The sequence below is a fragment of the Carcharhinus amblyrhynchos genome, chromosome 9 (assembly GCF_965287045.1).
Source record: "Carcharhinus amblyrhynchos chromosome 9, sCarAmb.v2.hapA, whole genome shotgun sequence".
Taxonomy (NCBI): Eukaryota; Metazoa; Chordata; class Chondrichthyes; order Carcharhiniformes; family Carcharhinidae; genus Carcharhinus; species Carcharhinus amblyrhynchos.
The window spans coordinates 53,152,104-53,168,952 of record NC_137332.1 but is presented as its reverse complement, the minus strand read 5'-3'; the positions used below and the strand labels follow the sequence as shown (position 1 = coordinate 53,168,952).

Sequence of the window (16,849 nt, the reverse complement as noted above, 5' to 3'; positions counted from 1 at the left end):
GCTCACTTGGTTGGAGCCTTTATAAGCCAACGGTGATAGGAAAGCAAAGCACAGTGACATTCTTTATTAAGTGCCACATGCTGGTATTTTCTGAAACAGAATAATAGCATGCCATCAGTGTAATTAAACCAGCTGATAGGACAATGACCTTATACACACACCATCCCCCAACACCACTACTGACAAATTGAATTAGTCTGTGTTTTGGGAATTACATTCATTGAAGATCCCACTGAAAAAGATTATCTTAGCTTTGTGAGCAACATGGTGAAACTTTCCTGTGTGTGTGTTAGATACAAAAATCATAATCCTATTTATAAGGAACATTTATAATTTTTCTGAAAATAAGACAAAGGAAATCTTCCTCCAGGATGTGAGCGATTTATAGAACCATGTTAACACATTTTATTTTCCCTCTTATGACATGTCTGCTTTATTCATCTGCCCAGGCTGATACAGGAGATGACTATGCTCCAACAACAGCTAAATGAAAGCCACCAGCTACTTCATTCTCTCCAGTCTGAGCTTCAACTGTATGAGAGGCTGTATGGGAAAAAGAAGCCTTTCCAAGGTAGGAACTGCACCATCTCACCAGCATGAAAGGCTGTCATTCCTGCAATTCAACCATTCTAAAAACCAGTGGCAGATAATTTTAGGTTCCTGAACTAATCCCATTGCTGTAACCAGCCTTAGATTCACATAAGGGACCTATTTAGCCCAGTGAGCCCATGCTGGCTCTCTGGAAGAACAATTTAACTAGTCTCATTCCCTGGCCCTTTCCCCACTGCCCAACAAATAGCTTTTTTGGTACTCATCCAAATCCCACTGAAAAGCCACAATTAAATCTGCTCTCTCCACCCCATCAGGCATTGCATTCCAGATTACAATTCCTGTGTAAAAATGATTTCTTTTCATATCATTTTTAGAAAATAACATTTAAGCATCCTTCTTCAATCACAAAGGCCCAGACTACATTCCATTATAAACACCGGATGTAGTGAAATAAATGAAGAAAATTACAATTTTAATGAGTAACAATTTTCCCTTCTCAGTTTACTCAGGAAATGTTCAGCACCATGGTGGCGGGCCCTGCACCTTTGACATCAGTGATTTCCTGACACAAATCAGAAGCCTCCGCATTCAGCTGGAGCACAGTATCCACACCAATGGCTGCCTACGGAAACAGCTGAAGGAACAGATAGATGAACATCAACCAGCCAGCCTCAATATCAATCATTTGACCTCATCCAGTGAACACAATAGTAAACAGGTGTTCCAGGGTGAGACCATTAGAAATGCAATGGATAAGTAAAGAGAGATTAAAGTCAATGCAGTGAGAAGTAGTATGGTGTCCTAATGAATAGTAAAAGGCTAGGGTAGGGAGATAATGGTCAGAGTAAAGCTTTGATTTCCATAAATTCATTTGATTGGCTGAGGAACGTGCTCAATTTCTCCTTCTATTTTAATTCTCCTCTGCTTCTAACTGAAATGTAAAATTTTGAAGCAGCATTCACTTAAATCATTTGCATGCCAACGAAGTCTAAGTTAATGTTAATACAGTTATGAACTTTGTATTCTTAACGTATTTATCGATAATACCTTGAAAATAATTGTAGCCTTTCGGTTGGGTCCTATTTTGTTGGAGATGGAGAGATATGCTCGACAAATTGCACAGTTGTATCATGACACTTACAACGGCATATTTTATCATGATTTACCATCATGTTATATAGAACATAGAACACTACAGCACAAACAGGCCCTTCGGCCCACTAGTTGCGCCGATCACTTGTATACCTACTAAGCCATAGACCTATCTATAACCCCCAATCCCATTAGATCCCATATACTCATCCAGAAGTCTTTTAAAAGACCCCAGCGAGTTTGCCTCCGCCACCACTGACGGCAGCCAATTCCATTCACTCACCACCCTCAGTGAAAAACTTACCCCTAACATCTCCTCTGTACTTGCTTCCCTGCACCTTAAATCTGTGTCCTCTCGTAGCAACCATTTCAGCCCTGGGAAATAGCCTCCGAGAATCCACCCTATCTATTCCTCTCAACATCTTACAAACCTCTATCAGGTCGCCTCTCAACCTTTGTCTCTCCAGGGAGAAGAGTACCAGCTCCCTCAACCTATCTTCATAAGGCATGCCTCCCAATCCAGGCAACATCCTTGTAAATCTCCTCTGCACCCTTTCAATAGCTTCCACGTCCTTCCTATAGTGAGGCGACCAGAACTGCACACAGTACTCCAAGTGGGGTCTGACAAGGGTCCTATAAAGTTGCAGCATTACCTCCCGACTCCTAAACTCAATCCCTCGATTAATGAAGGCCAGTACACCATACGCCTTCTTGACCACATCCTCCACCTGCGAGGCCGGTTTAAGAGTCCTATGGACCCGGACCCCAAGGTCCCTCTGGTCTTCAACACAGCTAAGACTCCTACCCTTGATATTGTATTCCCTCATCCCATTGGTCCTGCCAAAATGGACCACTACACATTTATCTGCGTTGAAGTCCATCTGCCACTTCTCCACCCAGTCTTGCATCCTATCTATGTCCCGCTGCAACTTCTGACATCCCTCCAGACCATCCACAACACCACAACACCACCAACCTTCGTATCGTCTGCGAACTTGCTAACCCATCCCTCCACTTCCTCATCCAGGTCATTTATGAAAATGACAAACAGCAAGGGTCCTAGAACAGATCCCTGGGGCACTCCACTGGTGACCGACCTCCATGCAGAAGAAGACCCATCCACAACCACTCTCTGCCTTCTGCAGGCAAGCAAGTTCTGGATCCACAAGGCCAAAGCCCCCTGGATCCCATGCCCTCTCACCTTCTCAAGAAGTCTTGCATGGGGGACCTTATCAAACGCCTTGCTGAAGTCCATGTAAACCACGTCTACCGCTTTTCCTTCGTCAACGTGCTCAGTCACATTCTCAAAGAACTCAACTAGGCTCGTAAGGCACGATCTGCCCTTGACAAAACCATGTTGACTATTTCTGATCATTCTAAACTTCTCCAAATGCTCATAAATCTTGTCCCTCAGAAGCCTCTCCATCAACTTACCAACCACTGAGGTCAGACTCACCGGTCGGTAATTTCCCGGGCTATCCCTGTTCCCTTTCTTGAAAATAGGAACCACATCTTAAGATTCTATAAGTAGAAATATTTAAAAAGGAGAATTAGCAGTCATTTCATTACCAGTTTTCTCTGAATGGGAGCTGGAAGTTTGGCAGCCTCAATCTGCAAACTTCCTTCACCAAGAGCAATTCACCTGTAATTAGCCTAAAGCCTTTGTGAGCATAAAGGGTCAGGACGGTTAAACAATTTAATTCATATTGGAAACTTAAAATACTGATTAACATTTTCCTTACAGTTCCATTTCTCCCTGTAAATGTCAAATTGCTTTGCCCAATTTTGATGGCTCCCTGGTGTGATTAAAGTATAGAGGTATCGCAGGTACCCAGTATAATTGATGAACTAGCTAAAGTTCACATCTCAATTGATAAAATTGAGACTTGCCTTCATGTGAAATCTTATCACAGGATAGATACTGTGGTAATCTAAAGGCACTGGAAGTTACCATGTGGCTTAACTAATTAAATCTCTGCTTGAGTTTCCAGTCAGATCGTCATGGTTCTTTGGTTGGAAAAGAATTATTTATTCTGCTAATACAGTGGTTTATCAAATGACAGAGTTACTCTGCTCAATATAGGGAAAGGTTGGCATCACTTAAGTCACATTATGCCATATAACCTTGCCTCGTGTTAATTACAGAAAGAAGTTTCACAACACCAGGTTAAAGTCCAACAGATTTATTTGGTAGCACGAGCTTTCAGAGCGCTGCTCCTTCATCAGGTGAGTGAAGGAGCAGTGCTCCAAAAGCTTCTGCTAACAAATAAACCTGTTGGACTTTAACCTGATGTTATCAGACTACTTATTGTGCCTACCCCAGTCCAACGCCGGCAACTCCACATCACGTTAATTAGTCAGAGAAACTCTAACAGTAACAAAACTACCTAAAATAAATAATCTGGCAGTTGAGAGCCTCAAATACAAAGACTGGGCTTGAAAAGAAGTTCCTAAAATTACTCAGTTGTCCCCATCTCATTAATCATTCGGCATCCAAGATATTCAGCCAGGAAGGTGAGATAAATGACCAGACTGCTTCATAGCTGTAATTAATGTTTCACCATGAATATCTACAAAGGGATGAGATTCAAGTTCAACAACTTCAACTGTATTCTCTTTTATTTCAAACAAAATTTGAGTAGCAGTCTGAGCAAGAACCAATCGAAGGTTGGGTAAATACACCTGACTCAGCTTCCTGCTTCAGAGTCCAGCATTCAACTCTTACCTACAAGACACCCATTAATGTACACAATTGATGTCACCCCTTGTTAAAAGATAATGTAATACAGCACAAGATATGTTGCCTAGTTGTAGTAAAATTATTCCAGAAAACACTTGGTTGTTCTGTTAGAATTTACAAGATAAATTAATTCCAAGCCCTGAATGTGATCATCACCATTGAAGCAAAGGCTTATCTCACATTATTTTAACTTTTAGCCATATTGACATCTTACTAGTTGGCAATTTGATAGTTCTCTAATGATGCCTGCATCGTTCTTAAAAATTATTTATTAAAAGCTTTCTCGATAAATCAACTAATAAATGATATTAAGATAAATGTTGATCTTGTTATTGGAAAATTATACATATCCAGTTTTCTCCTTTTCTCCACTGATAATCCTTTGCAGATTGTGTGCCATCACCACCTGTTAGAGACACTGGTTTATTTCTGCCATTCCAACTGCACCCAAAGACAACTTCGCCAGTGGAAGATTTTAATATGGAAGATAAATCAGACCGACACGGTAATTTATAGCTTTGTTTGTCACTTCTTTGCTGTCCTTAGATTAACTAAACTTTTGACGATTTCTTCACCTGTTCTTTATCTAGTTGCCTGTTAGTTATCCCTTTGTTCAATGTCTCATTATTTAATATGTTCTTTGTTTCTGCTATGCGTCGATCTCCTTACTTGTTGACCCTCTGGTCGCAATATGATTGGAAATTGGCAGAGTTAGGGTGTACTTATCAAAATTTTGCAATCTGCCTTAGATGCAGGGAACTGTTGATGACTCAGAAAATTGCATATGTTACACCCTTGTCCAAAAAAAAGTGTAAAGATAAACCTAGCAAATTGAGGCCAATTAGCTTAACCTCAGTGATAAAATGATAATCCAGGGCAAAATTAGCAGTCACTTCAACAAAGGTGGATTAATCAAGGAATGCCAGAAAGCATTTGTTAAAAGGCAAATCATATTTAACTAATTTGATTGCGTTTTTCATGAGGAAACAGGACCTATGTGGTGTATCTGGATTTCCAAAAGGTGTTTGATGAAGTGCTGCATAATAATTTTGCCAGCAAAGTTGTTTCCTATGGAATAAAAGGAACAGTAGCTGCATGAATACAAATTTCAGTCAAGTCCAGACAACAAGTAGTGATGAATGGTTGTTTTTCATTTAAGAGGGAGGTGTACAGTGATTTACTCAAGTGTTGATACTAGAACCACTGCTTTTCTTGATGCATATCAATGGCTTAGACTTGGATGTAACAGGCACGATTTAAGAACTTGCAGATGATACAAACTTTGGAAGTATTGTAATCTGTGGGGATGTTGGTGATAGACTTCAAAAGGACATGGACAGGTTGTAGGAATGGATGGACACATGGCAGATGAAATATTATAGAGAAATGCAAAGTGATACATTTTTGTGGGGGGAATAAAAAGAGGCGATATGAACTAGAAGATACATTTCTAACAACAGTGCAAAAACAGAGACACCTTGGAGCATATGTGCACAAATTGTAAATGGCAGGGTGAGTTGAGAAAGTGGTTCAAAAGGCATATGGGATGCCTTTATAAATAGAGGTGTAGAATACAAAAGCATGGAAATTACAATGAACCTTTATAGAACACTGATTCAACTACAACTGGAGTATTGTGTCCAATTCTGAGCATCACACTTTAGGAATGATCAAGAATTTAGGGAGGATGCAGAAAAGATTTACAAGAATGAATCCCAAGATGAAGGACCAGTGTATAGCAACACTTTGTGTGTACCATCTACAAGATGCACTTCAGTATCTCACCAAGGTTCCTTCGTCAAAATCTTCCAAAACTGTGACATCTAGCACCTAGAAGAACAAAGGTAACATATGGGAATACCAACATCTGCAAATTTTCTTCCAAGTAAAGCACCATCCTGACTTGGAACTATATTGCTGTTTCTTTACTGCCGCTGTGTCAAAATTCTGGAACTCCCTAACTGCCAGCACAGTGGGAGCACCACACCATTTGAAATATGGTGGTTCAAGAAGGCAGCTCACCACCACATTCTCAATGGCAATTCAGGGTGGGCAAGAAATGATGACCTTGCCAGTGATGTCTATATTCATGTATGAAACAATGCAATAATCAGTGATTCCCCTACAGCAGTGATGTATCTTTGAATACTATAACATTACAGATGTTGCTTGGTAACTTAAGAACTAGCAGCAGGATTTATTGATCAGCGTACATTTTCCAGTTGTTGCTGTTTAATCCTGAAACTATTCATTCAATTTTAAATAGGTCAACACTGTTGTTTAAAAAAAAAAGAGCTCGTTAGAAAATCTGTACTCCTTTACACGGATGGAAGTGAGCCTATTGTGAGGCTGCACCACTAGATGGGGCAAATCACCAGAAGGACATTTTGGGTTGGATATCACACTGAAGTTTTGTTGCATCTGCAATGCACAAGGCTGGGAAATTCCTCTGGCGCATGCTCACTCCAGCTCTACCTCCCTTTACACTCCTTACATTTCCTGTATACTTAGCTCAAGGACAGTCAGTGTTCTCACTCACAAGTGGATGCATCATACATACATACAAATCACATATTTCCTCCATTTAATTCCTTGCAATTTGCTGTTGGAACCACTTTCCACAAGTGGCAACTTTTTAGGCTGAGGAGTTCAGCAACCTAAGGTTGACAATGGGGACCTTGAAATGTTCAGCTACATTTAGACCTGTGGAGGAGTGATTATGTGTGTATGTTTGTGGTATGGGGGGGGTACCGTGGAAACAGCAGAGTATTAAGCTCCACATATTTTTTTAAACTTAGCTTTTTAGTGGGTTTCTTGTTGCAGAGATCAGGTCTCAATCATCAGCCATCTTTTTGAAAAAAAAACAAGTGTTTAAAGGCTCTTTGCAGCTATTTATGTTCAGTCGAGGCTGCAGAACTCAACTCCAGAATCTCATCTCGCAATTCCAGTGGATCCATGACCTTCAGTTTGAGGGGCACTGCATTAGAGGGTAGAAATTATTCTGCGCAGCATTTTTAATTAATTGGTTCTGTTTGTGTGAAATTTCTGTGTTATTTTAACTATTTTAAGTAAGTTGTTTCAATAGTTTCAAACTACAATTCTTTAAATTTGAACTGAGGTCCATGTGGCATTTTCCCCATTATTTTAGGTGGTTACCTCTGTGATTCCATGAGCCAGATCTCCTGTTCTGTAATAGATGACGAGTTTACCAAGAAGAAAGGATGTCATGTGATTGGACACATTAATGACTACAATGCACTTCAGCAACAAATTATGGAGGGCAGAATATTGGTTCAGAGGATGGAGTCTATTGTCCAATCCTGTGTTAATGCTGCTTTTTTGGAAATCAATGGATCCAAGGTAAGAACAGGAAGGCAAGAAATTGCTGAGCAAAATATTGTAAAATACAGTGGATATTTGAGGTACAATAACCTGACCTGCCAGTTTATTGTGTGTTGTGAATAACTGAATAGTGGACTTTAACTGTTAGCTGTGTCATTACATCTCAGAGACCCATGAAAGCAAGAATGTATGTTTAACATTCACACATACTGGTGCGGTAAACTTCACATCGATGTTCAAAGAGCTGGATACGTATCTGGTTGGGAATGGAATTGCGAGTTATCGGAATAGACTAGGATGATCATGCATTTCAGGTAGCTTAATGGTTTCTGTGCTCTTGGAATCAGGAAGGAAGAATATCAAACTCATGCCTTCATAGTTTGTATGCCTCAGTTGTGTAGCAAATGATAAACTAACCTATTGAATCATAAATGTTCCTTATCATTTTATTAGAAAGGGGAATGCACAATAAATGAGAGATTTGGAAGAAATGAAAGATTTTGACGTGCATATATAGGTCCCTGAAGGGGGCAGGATAGACAGATAAGGTGATAAAGCAAGCATATGGAATGCTTTTCTTTATTGGACAAGTTATTGAATACAAAAGCAGCGATGTAATGATGGAACTGTATATAACGCTGGTTAGGCCACAGCTGGAATTCAGTGTACAGTTCTGGCTGCTTCATTAGAATAGTGATAACTGTTCTGGAGAGGGCACAGAGGAGATTTCCAAGAATGTTGCCGAGGTTTAAAAAGTGTAGCTATGAAGAAAAATTGGATAGCCTGGGGTTATTTTTCTTAGAACAGAGAAAACTGAGGGGTGACTTAATTGAGGTGTACAAGATTGTGAGTGGCTGACATAGAGTAGGCAGGAATGCCATTTCCCCTAGTAGCGAGGTCAGTTATTGGGGGGGGGGGGGGTGTAATCTTATAAAGAAAAAAATGTGTGTTCTTAGTCTGACAAATGGGAAGAGATTTATAATACTGGCAATCACAATAGATTATCTCTTGCGTCTGATTTTAACCTCGCAGGATTTGGATCATCAGACTGTAAAGCAGCTGTTTTCTAATACCAATACTTTGCGTCAAATCTTGGATGAAACCTGCTCCTTACTGAAGATGTTCTGGAGAGCAGCTCTGCCAAATCCAGATAGTGCCGTACAAAATAATCACAAGGTAAGCCTTTGTGTTCACTGATGTGTAGGCAGGAAAGTAGAGCAAAGGCCACAATCTGTTCAACCAACATCATAGAATAGTGGAGCAGGTTGAAAGGCCTCCTCTGGTTCTAGTTGTTATGATATCATGTTCAGGCAAGACCCAATACAATATTATTACTAACTGTTTTATCACTGGCAGCAATTGTAACCAGTGACTGGTTTGAAAGCAGATCTGTTATATTTCAAAATTTTGCAATGTGGCAGTAATAATGTGATGTAAAACAGTGCTCAAATAGTCATCCTGAGAAGACCAGATATAAATTATGTCAGTGAAGAGTTGATGAATAGACCTTTTATTTACGTTAAGAATGATGGGCTAGCTTCTGCTCATTAGAGAGCAAATGCTGAATACTGTCTCCAATAACATCCCAGAGCCGGATGGGTCATGAGCAGATGGGACAAAAAGTTACTGAGGGCCACATGCAGTGTTGCCTGGCTCAGTGCCAGCTGTCACCTCTGGGTCAGAAGGTTCATGTGCTGATGTCCGACTCCAGAGAATTGAGCACAAAAATCTAAGATGACATTGCACTGTCTTCCACAGGACACCATAAACATGAGGTGCCATCTGCTCTGTTAGATGGACATCACATTCTATTTTGAAGTGGGACAGGGGAGGTCTTAGTGTGCCCTTAACCAATACCACTAAAACAGATGACCTTGTCACTATCAGACTGCAGTTTGTTGGAGCCTGCTGTATGCAAATTGGCTTCCGGCAATAATGACATGAGTCCCACATTTTCACTCCTGGATCATGTGTGCAGGGAAAGGAGATTCCCAACTTCACAAACCCCTACGCCAACCAATGACTTCCCCCACCCCTCCACTCCCACTCATCCCAGTGGCCCTTCATTGCCCTTTAACCACCTTTTCACTTAACCTCATCATGCCCACTTACCTAGTATTCATCAGGACAAACCTCAGGAGCTATGCTGACTCTCTTGTATTTGTTGAAGATGTCACATTTAAAAACAAAACATTGATTTTAAAAAATGCAATACACAGTGAAACTTGTAATCTCTTATGAAAACAAACATTTCTTATTCTATAACCATTTGGGGCTGTCAATCAAACTGCTCATTTAACAGGCACTTCATCCACACTAAAATTATTAGTTAGCAAAATCAGTCATTTCACACAAATCCTACATTGACAACCTTAGGCCTTATGTTAACAGGCAAAATGAAATAGCAAGCACTGATTTTCTTTTAGCTCCACGCCTTTTTTTTAAACATTTAAAGTCCAGAATTCAATCCCTTGTCAGCTTTGACAGTTCCAATGAGTTTTAATAGTTCATTGCCAGCTTTTATGCTTATATTGAGTTCATGAACTTTTTATGCACAATCATGTCTAATTTTAACAATCCCAAAGGATGCCCTACCTCTCCAAAGGAAATCCTGGCTATCCAAATGAATCCACAATGTTCAGATCACCTCTTACCTGGTCTAACCTATTTATGTCAGGTTTCACACTCCTGGCCTCCTGAAATTCCACTTCAGTGGAGAAAGCTGATGATATAAATGGCCAGCTACCTTCTTAAACCATGCCTGCACAAACTTTGGCCTGACTCCATTCTGCTCCTGCAAAAATAAGAAGTGCCCTTTTTGCCACGATATTTCATTGACTATAAAATGTACTGGGAGATCCTGAAGTTGAATGAAGAATGTAGCATCCAGTTAGAACTAAGAGGAGCAGTGCAACTTAAGGTATATGCAAACTCCCTCATGGTTTAAATTTGGTTGCTATGGTTATTACAGGAGCAGTCAATGAAAGAAGAGATTTGCAGGCTGAGGAATAAGATAACAGAACAGGAAAGCTTGCTGCAGAATGCAATCAGTCGACTGAAGGCCACAAACCAAGTGAAGGAAGGAATGGAACAGTTCATTGTTAATCAGTGTATGTAGAATCAATACTTCAAGTTTCCTTTATATTGTAGATATCGAACAGAAGAGCATGTTTATTCTACAGGTGTGTGTTTCTCATTCCCTTTAATATGTCTGAATGCCAATGTGAACAGCAAATCAGGGCTTAAGGATATTCCCAAGGAATAAGGATCATTCCTTCGAGTCTGACCACTTGTGCAGGGAAAATGCCAATTTGGATGACTGCACAATTAAGATTAGAAATTTTTTATCTTCCAAAATGGGTGGGTTTGAATCAATTGGGAGGTCAGAAAAATCTGAAACAGGAAGCCAGCCTGCCATGAATTTGTTTTCTTGTGATTTTAACAGTAATGTGATTGCTGGCAGATAACCAATCCACTCTCAGGAAGCATGTCCATTAAACCTTTTTAAAGAAGCTGCATGCTTCTTTCTTTAACCCTTACTGACTGCGTTTCCCAGGCTTCAGCGAACTGAGGTAAAAGGAGAAGGACTGAGTCATCACCCTTTACAGTAGTGTTTGTAGGCTATGATAAACAGATGTGTTTCCTCTAGCATCTCACCCCAACAATGACCACATCAATCCCTGATCTCTCCCTACAATCTTGCTCCATGTTTACATCTGACCTCCCCAACTATGCTCCACTATTTCACAATCTCTACCGTCGCATTCACAAAACTGGCATGATCCTTGGCTGTGGTCTTTTCTGGAATGTTCCTTGTACGACAGGTAGCCAAGCCCATCAATCTGGCTTCTGTCAGGGAACTCATTTTAAAAAAATCATGCATGCCGTAAAATTAAACTTTCATGGTGTCCAGGTTTCCCAATGATAACTCTTCCTACCCATTCCAAAACCCCACCTCATTGATGCTCCAGAAAAATAAGGCCCTGATTATTAAATGTCTTTCTGCTTTAGTGACTAAACACATTGGTGCACAATTGTGCACCATTGATACAATCCTGTAAAGAGAATTTATTGAAATGAGCTAACAGGTTAATTCAATCCTTCCACGAGCTTGCACTGGACTTAACTAACTACTGAACTGGCTGAATCTGTGTTTAGTTAGCTAATTATAAACCAAGCAGGTGAAGGTATTTATTTCCCCTTTGAAGGTAACAAAATAGTCATGATTCCTGCTGCTATCATTGACTACTCAGTTGATTTTGTTCCCCGTGCGGACATGTAGCCTATTAACATTTCATGGTTCAGGTACAACACATGAAAGTTCTGTCATCCTGTGAAACCAGTTTAACTAATATTTGTGGTTACCTCTTGGTTTTTTCAGTGTTTCAGCATCTGATAATATCTGTAACACTTTTTTTCAGTGACAAGAACACATGATGTTCTGAAGAAGGCAAGGAGTAATTTAGAGGTAAGTTTACACTAGAATGGTGTGGAATTGGAGCAGCTATTAAAAAGGTCTTGTAAACGTGTTCCTTTTTTCCTGATAAAGGCAAACACATTAATTAGAACAAAACTCTGTAATGGAATGTGTACCATCACTATGGATCAAATGTAATTAGTAAAGTGGTGTAAATATCTTTTTTTGAGACATCACCTCATTTTTAGGCCTGATCCCAAATACTTCCAAGATCGCCTTAAGTACGTAACACTACTTCCTGCTAGCAACATTGAGATTAGTTTGCTTGGTACGTGATAACTTATAGATATAAACCTGTACCCAAACTGAATATGTTCACAGAACCACTCAGCGTTCCAGGACAATCCAGAATAAACTAAACCTTAATTGTCTTTTCTCTTTTGCTCACCATCATTATTTGCTGATTACAATGGGATGTAACCCAATAACTATCTACTCAGAGGTGACAATAGTGGCCTGTGATTTCATTTGTCTTGCTCTCCATTTTGCTTTGTTTTCTTTCCCCAGACAAATAACACCTTGCATTTGCCTTCTTTGGTAGACCAGAAAAACTGAACAAAGTTTTTTTTAATGAACCAATTAATTACAGAGGTCAGTGTATGGCTATATCTGTTTAAAATGAAGAGCTGAGCTTCAAGCTTTTAACTCTTAGAAAACTATACTTGTACAGCTTTTGGCAAAATGATAGTTTGATTTTAATCTCAAAATGCCTCTATGCAAAGATATTTTTGTCCATTGGGTCTAATAGAGAAAAAAAGGATTACCAGCTGATAATCTAATCTGAAGTCTTGTGTTGCTGTCCTCCCTAATGCAGGTCATAAATTGAATGTTCATTCAAACCACACAAACCAGGAAATTCCAAGAATTATTTATTTGCTGGTTTGTGCTGTTATCTGATCTCCACTAGGTTGGAGAATGGAGTCTCACAATTCTCCTCACACCTAAGTCAAGGAGAGGAATTTTAGCCACCTTTTCCACTTGTTGCCATCAGTTGATCCCTACTGATCTATATATACACATGGATATTAGGGGAGGACAATCCTGGGCCTGGCTTCATGAACCTCTCTGTAGCCTGGGTCTAAGAATCTGCCCACATATACAGCCTGGATTTGCATTTGACAACTGAACACTTTGGGGACTAGAGACCCTCTGGTACTTCACGCAAGAACTAGACATCAGTATGAATCAACAACTTGATGATAGTATTGAAGGAAATATGGGAAAAAAAATGATTTTATCATTACAATTGGGAATCTTCTCCATATAAGAGATTCAAGCAGAGAAATGTAGTCCTCCCTTTGGAAAGAAAATAAATTGAATATAAGAAACAGGAGGAGAACACATGAAGAGTAGAACATATTGTTCCAAAGATGTGCGGGTTAGGTGCCTCTTAGTGTCCTGGGAATGTGTAGATTAGATGCATTAGTGGGGTAAATGTGTGGGACTGTAGAAATAGGGCCTGGGATGGGATTATGCTCAATGCAGACGCGATGAGCCAAATGGCCTCCTGCACTGTAGGATTCTATGATTCTTGAACCAATGAAAAGTAAGTCTGTCTTGTTCATAGAAAAATAAATTGTGGTGCTGCCCAAAGTACCATCAGTGCAGATATGTCAAGGGGCAGGTTCAGTGGAGTCTGAATTTGTTGAACCAGGATGTTTACTTTCCTAGCCAGAACCTGTTGTTGCTCCTTTCTGACTTTCTGTTCCCTGTGTGTCCTTTGTCTCTTTTGTGAGTCTGTTCAGGTGAATGATTGCACAATTTCTGGTGTAAATACCTCCCTGAATGACAGCAAAGGTTGGTAATGATACATTAGTATTAGCATGCGCCATGGAAGGCCAGACTGCTGTTGCCTCTTCACTGACTGTTAACACTGCTGCTTGCAAAACCGCTGCATGAATCACCTCTATTTTCTGCCATTTGCATCTAATAGTTCTTAAACTCATCCATTCACAAAAAGTGCTTTTATTATGTAAAGTCCCTGTTAACATCTGAAAATGTTTTTATGGCCATTCAAATATTTGGGAATGATTACAAAACAGATGTTCAGGTGACACTGGATTTACACACCCAACTTTTTATTGTACGTCATAATTCCAATTATATATAAATGCCCCTGACACTGCAATATCATTAACCTGTAAGTAGACTGCAAATGAAAACTCAGACATGTTAGAACAGCATTTCTGACTACAACTGTACTAATGGATACAATAGAAATTAAGTTATTCTTAAATATCACCAAAGCCTAAAGATTTGGCTTCAGTCTAAGTATTGAAAAGTACAGAATAGGGAGGAGGCTATACAGACATATCAATGCTTGTGATGTCCAACATATGGAGTAATCAAGTGCTGCACCCTGTTCGCTACAAGTAATGCTAACTTATGGGATTAAATGGACTTTTTCAGCTGTTTATTACCCACTGTCTCTTGCAGCTGTTAGTCCGGTTTTAAGTATAATAACATGGAAACAACAAGAACTGCTAAATTGCTCTGAGAATATTTTTCATCTACTATAGTTTTAGCTTACGATAGGATGTGGGATAGACAGCTGCATACAAAAATAATTCAATACATATAACAGATGGTTTAAAATAGCTGTCTGCCGTAGGGAGAATATCATTGATTGATCTACTGTTACAGTATTACTGTGCCTACCCCAGTCCAACGCTAGCAACTCCATATCATTACTATTATAATGAATGCATTGTGGAGCCTGATTTAGTGTTTACATTTCCACGCAGTTTGTTTAAACTGTCTAGGAATAGTGAAATAGCAGTTTCCCATCTATGATGCCAATGCACGTGGCAATCATAGTAAGTCTCATTCTATGTTCCAAGTATTTTGTTGATTGTTATAAGTCTATTACAAATATTCCGATCTGACTGTGTTTTATAGAATTATGTAACAACTGGCATTTATACACTGCCTTTTATATAGTAAAATATCTCGAGCCTTTTCACAGGATTCATCAAATAAAAGTTAACTCTAATCCACGTGAGGGTATTACAAGGAATAGATTTTTAAGGAGCATTTTACAGAGACAAAGGTTTAAGGAGAGAATTATAATGCACAGAAAGAGGCCATTCAGTCCATTCTCCATGTCTTATATAGATGATCTGGAGGAGGGGGCTGAGTGTAGGGTGACAAAATTTGCTGATGACACGAAGATGAGTGAAAAAGCAAATTGCGCGGGTGTGGAAAGTCTACAGAGGGATCTGGATAGGCTGAGCGAGTGGGCGAGGACCTGGCAGATGGAGTACAATGTTAGCAAGTGTGAGGTTATCCACTTTGGTAGCAATAATAGTAGGAGGGATTACTATTTAAAGGGAGAAAAGCTGCAGCATGCTGCAGTGCAGAGGGACCGGGGGGTCTTTGTGCATGTGTTGCAAAAACCCAGTCTGCAGGTGCAGCAGGTGATCAAGAAGGCAAATGGTATGTTGGCCTTTATAGCGAAGGGGCTAGAATATAAAAGCAGGGAGGTCTTGCTGCAACTGTACAGGGTCCTGGTGAGGCCACAGCTGGAGTACTGTGTGCAGTTTTGGTCGCTGCACTTGCGCAAGGATATTTTGGCCTTAGAGGTAGTGCAGAGGAGGTTCACTAGGCTGATACCGGAGATGAGGGGGTTGGACTATAAAGAGAGACTAAATAGACTGGGTCTGTAGTCGCTGGAGTTTAGAAGGATGAGGGGGGGATAGAGACGTATAAGATAATGAAAGGGATGGATAGGGCAGCAGTAGAGAGATTCTTCCCGCTTAGAAAGGATAGCAGGACCAGAGGGCACAGCCTCAAGATAAGGGGTGGGGGGAGGGGGTCAGTTTAGAGCAGAGTTGAGGAGGAACGTCTTCACTCAAAGGGTGGTGAATCTCTGGCATTGTCTGCCCATTGAAGTGGTGGAGGCTACCTCGCTAAATGTATTTCAGTCATGGGTAAATAGGTTTTTGACAGACAAGGGTTATGGGGAGAAAGCAGGAAATTGGAACTGATCCACTTCAGATCAGCCATGATCTTATTGAATGGCAGGGCAGGCTCGAAGGGCTAGATGGCCTACTCCTGCTCCTATTTCTTATGTGTTCTTCAGGCAAATACTTAAATCTGAGTACTTTGGTTACTGACCCTTCAAAATTTGCAGATAACACAAACTTGGAAGTATTGTGAACTATGGAAGATGATGATAAACTTCAAGATAACATAGGCTGGTGGAATAGGCAGACATGTGGCCAATATAATTTATTGCAGAAAGTGTGAAGCGATACATTTTGGTCAGTGGTAATAAATTCTAAAGGCGGAGTAGAGAGATCTGGGGTATATCTGCGCAAATCATTGAGGGCAGTTTGAGAAAGAAGTTAATAAAGCATATGGGATCCTGAATTTTATAAATAACAGCATAGATAATTTTCTAATTCCATTGGTAGAAGCAGATTCTGTGCTATTCAAAAGAGAACTGGAAATCACCTGAAAAGAAAAATTTGGAGGGATAGTAAGAAAAGGCAGGGGAGGGGAGTGGAGAGATGAGATGAGCTACTTTTACAAAGCCAACATGGACACAATGGAACAAATGGCCTCTTTCTGTGCTGTAATAATTCTGAGATGGGGTAAGTTTTTGCTGGGATTGAAATACTTAGCAAACAGTAGAATATCCACAG

At 40.0% G+C, this 16,849-nt stretch overlaps 1 protein-coding gene across 13 annotated transcripts in view; it reads left to right on the top strand.

The window, feature by feature from the left end:
• Positions 1 to 16,849, top strand: part of pde4dip (phosphodiesterase 4D interacting protein) — a 445,155-nt gene that overhangs the window by 426,134 nt on the left and 2,172 nt on the right. For 6 of the 13 annotated variants that reach the window (XM_080195665.1, XM_080195662.1, XM_080195654.1 and 3 more), the window contains 8 exons: positions 450 to 571; positions 1,053 to 1,280; positions 4,773 to 4,889; positions 7,533 to 7,744; positions 8,759 to 8,902; positions 10,698 to 10,836; positions 12,148 to 12,194; positions 13,940 to 14,000. In XM_080195665.1, the coding sequence (XP_080051791.1) occupies positions 450 to 571; positions 1,053 to 1,280; positions 4,773 to 4,889; positions 7,533 to 7,744; positions 8,759 to 8,902; positions 10,698 to 10,836; positions 12,148 to 12,194; positions 13,940 to 14,000 (1,070 nt within the window). The other 7 variants (XM_080195656.1, XM_080195655.1, XM_080195661.1 and 4 more) reach the window with 5 other exon arrangements.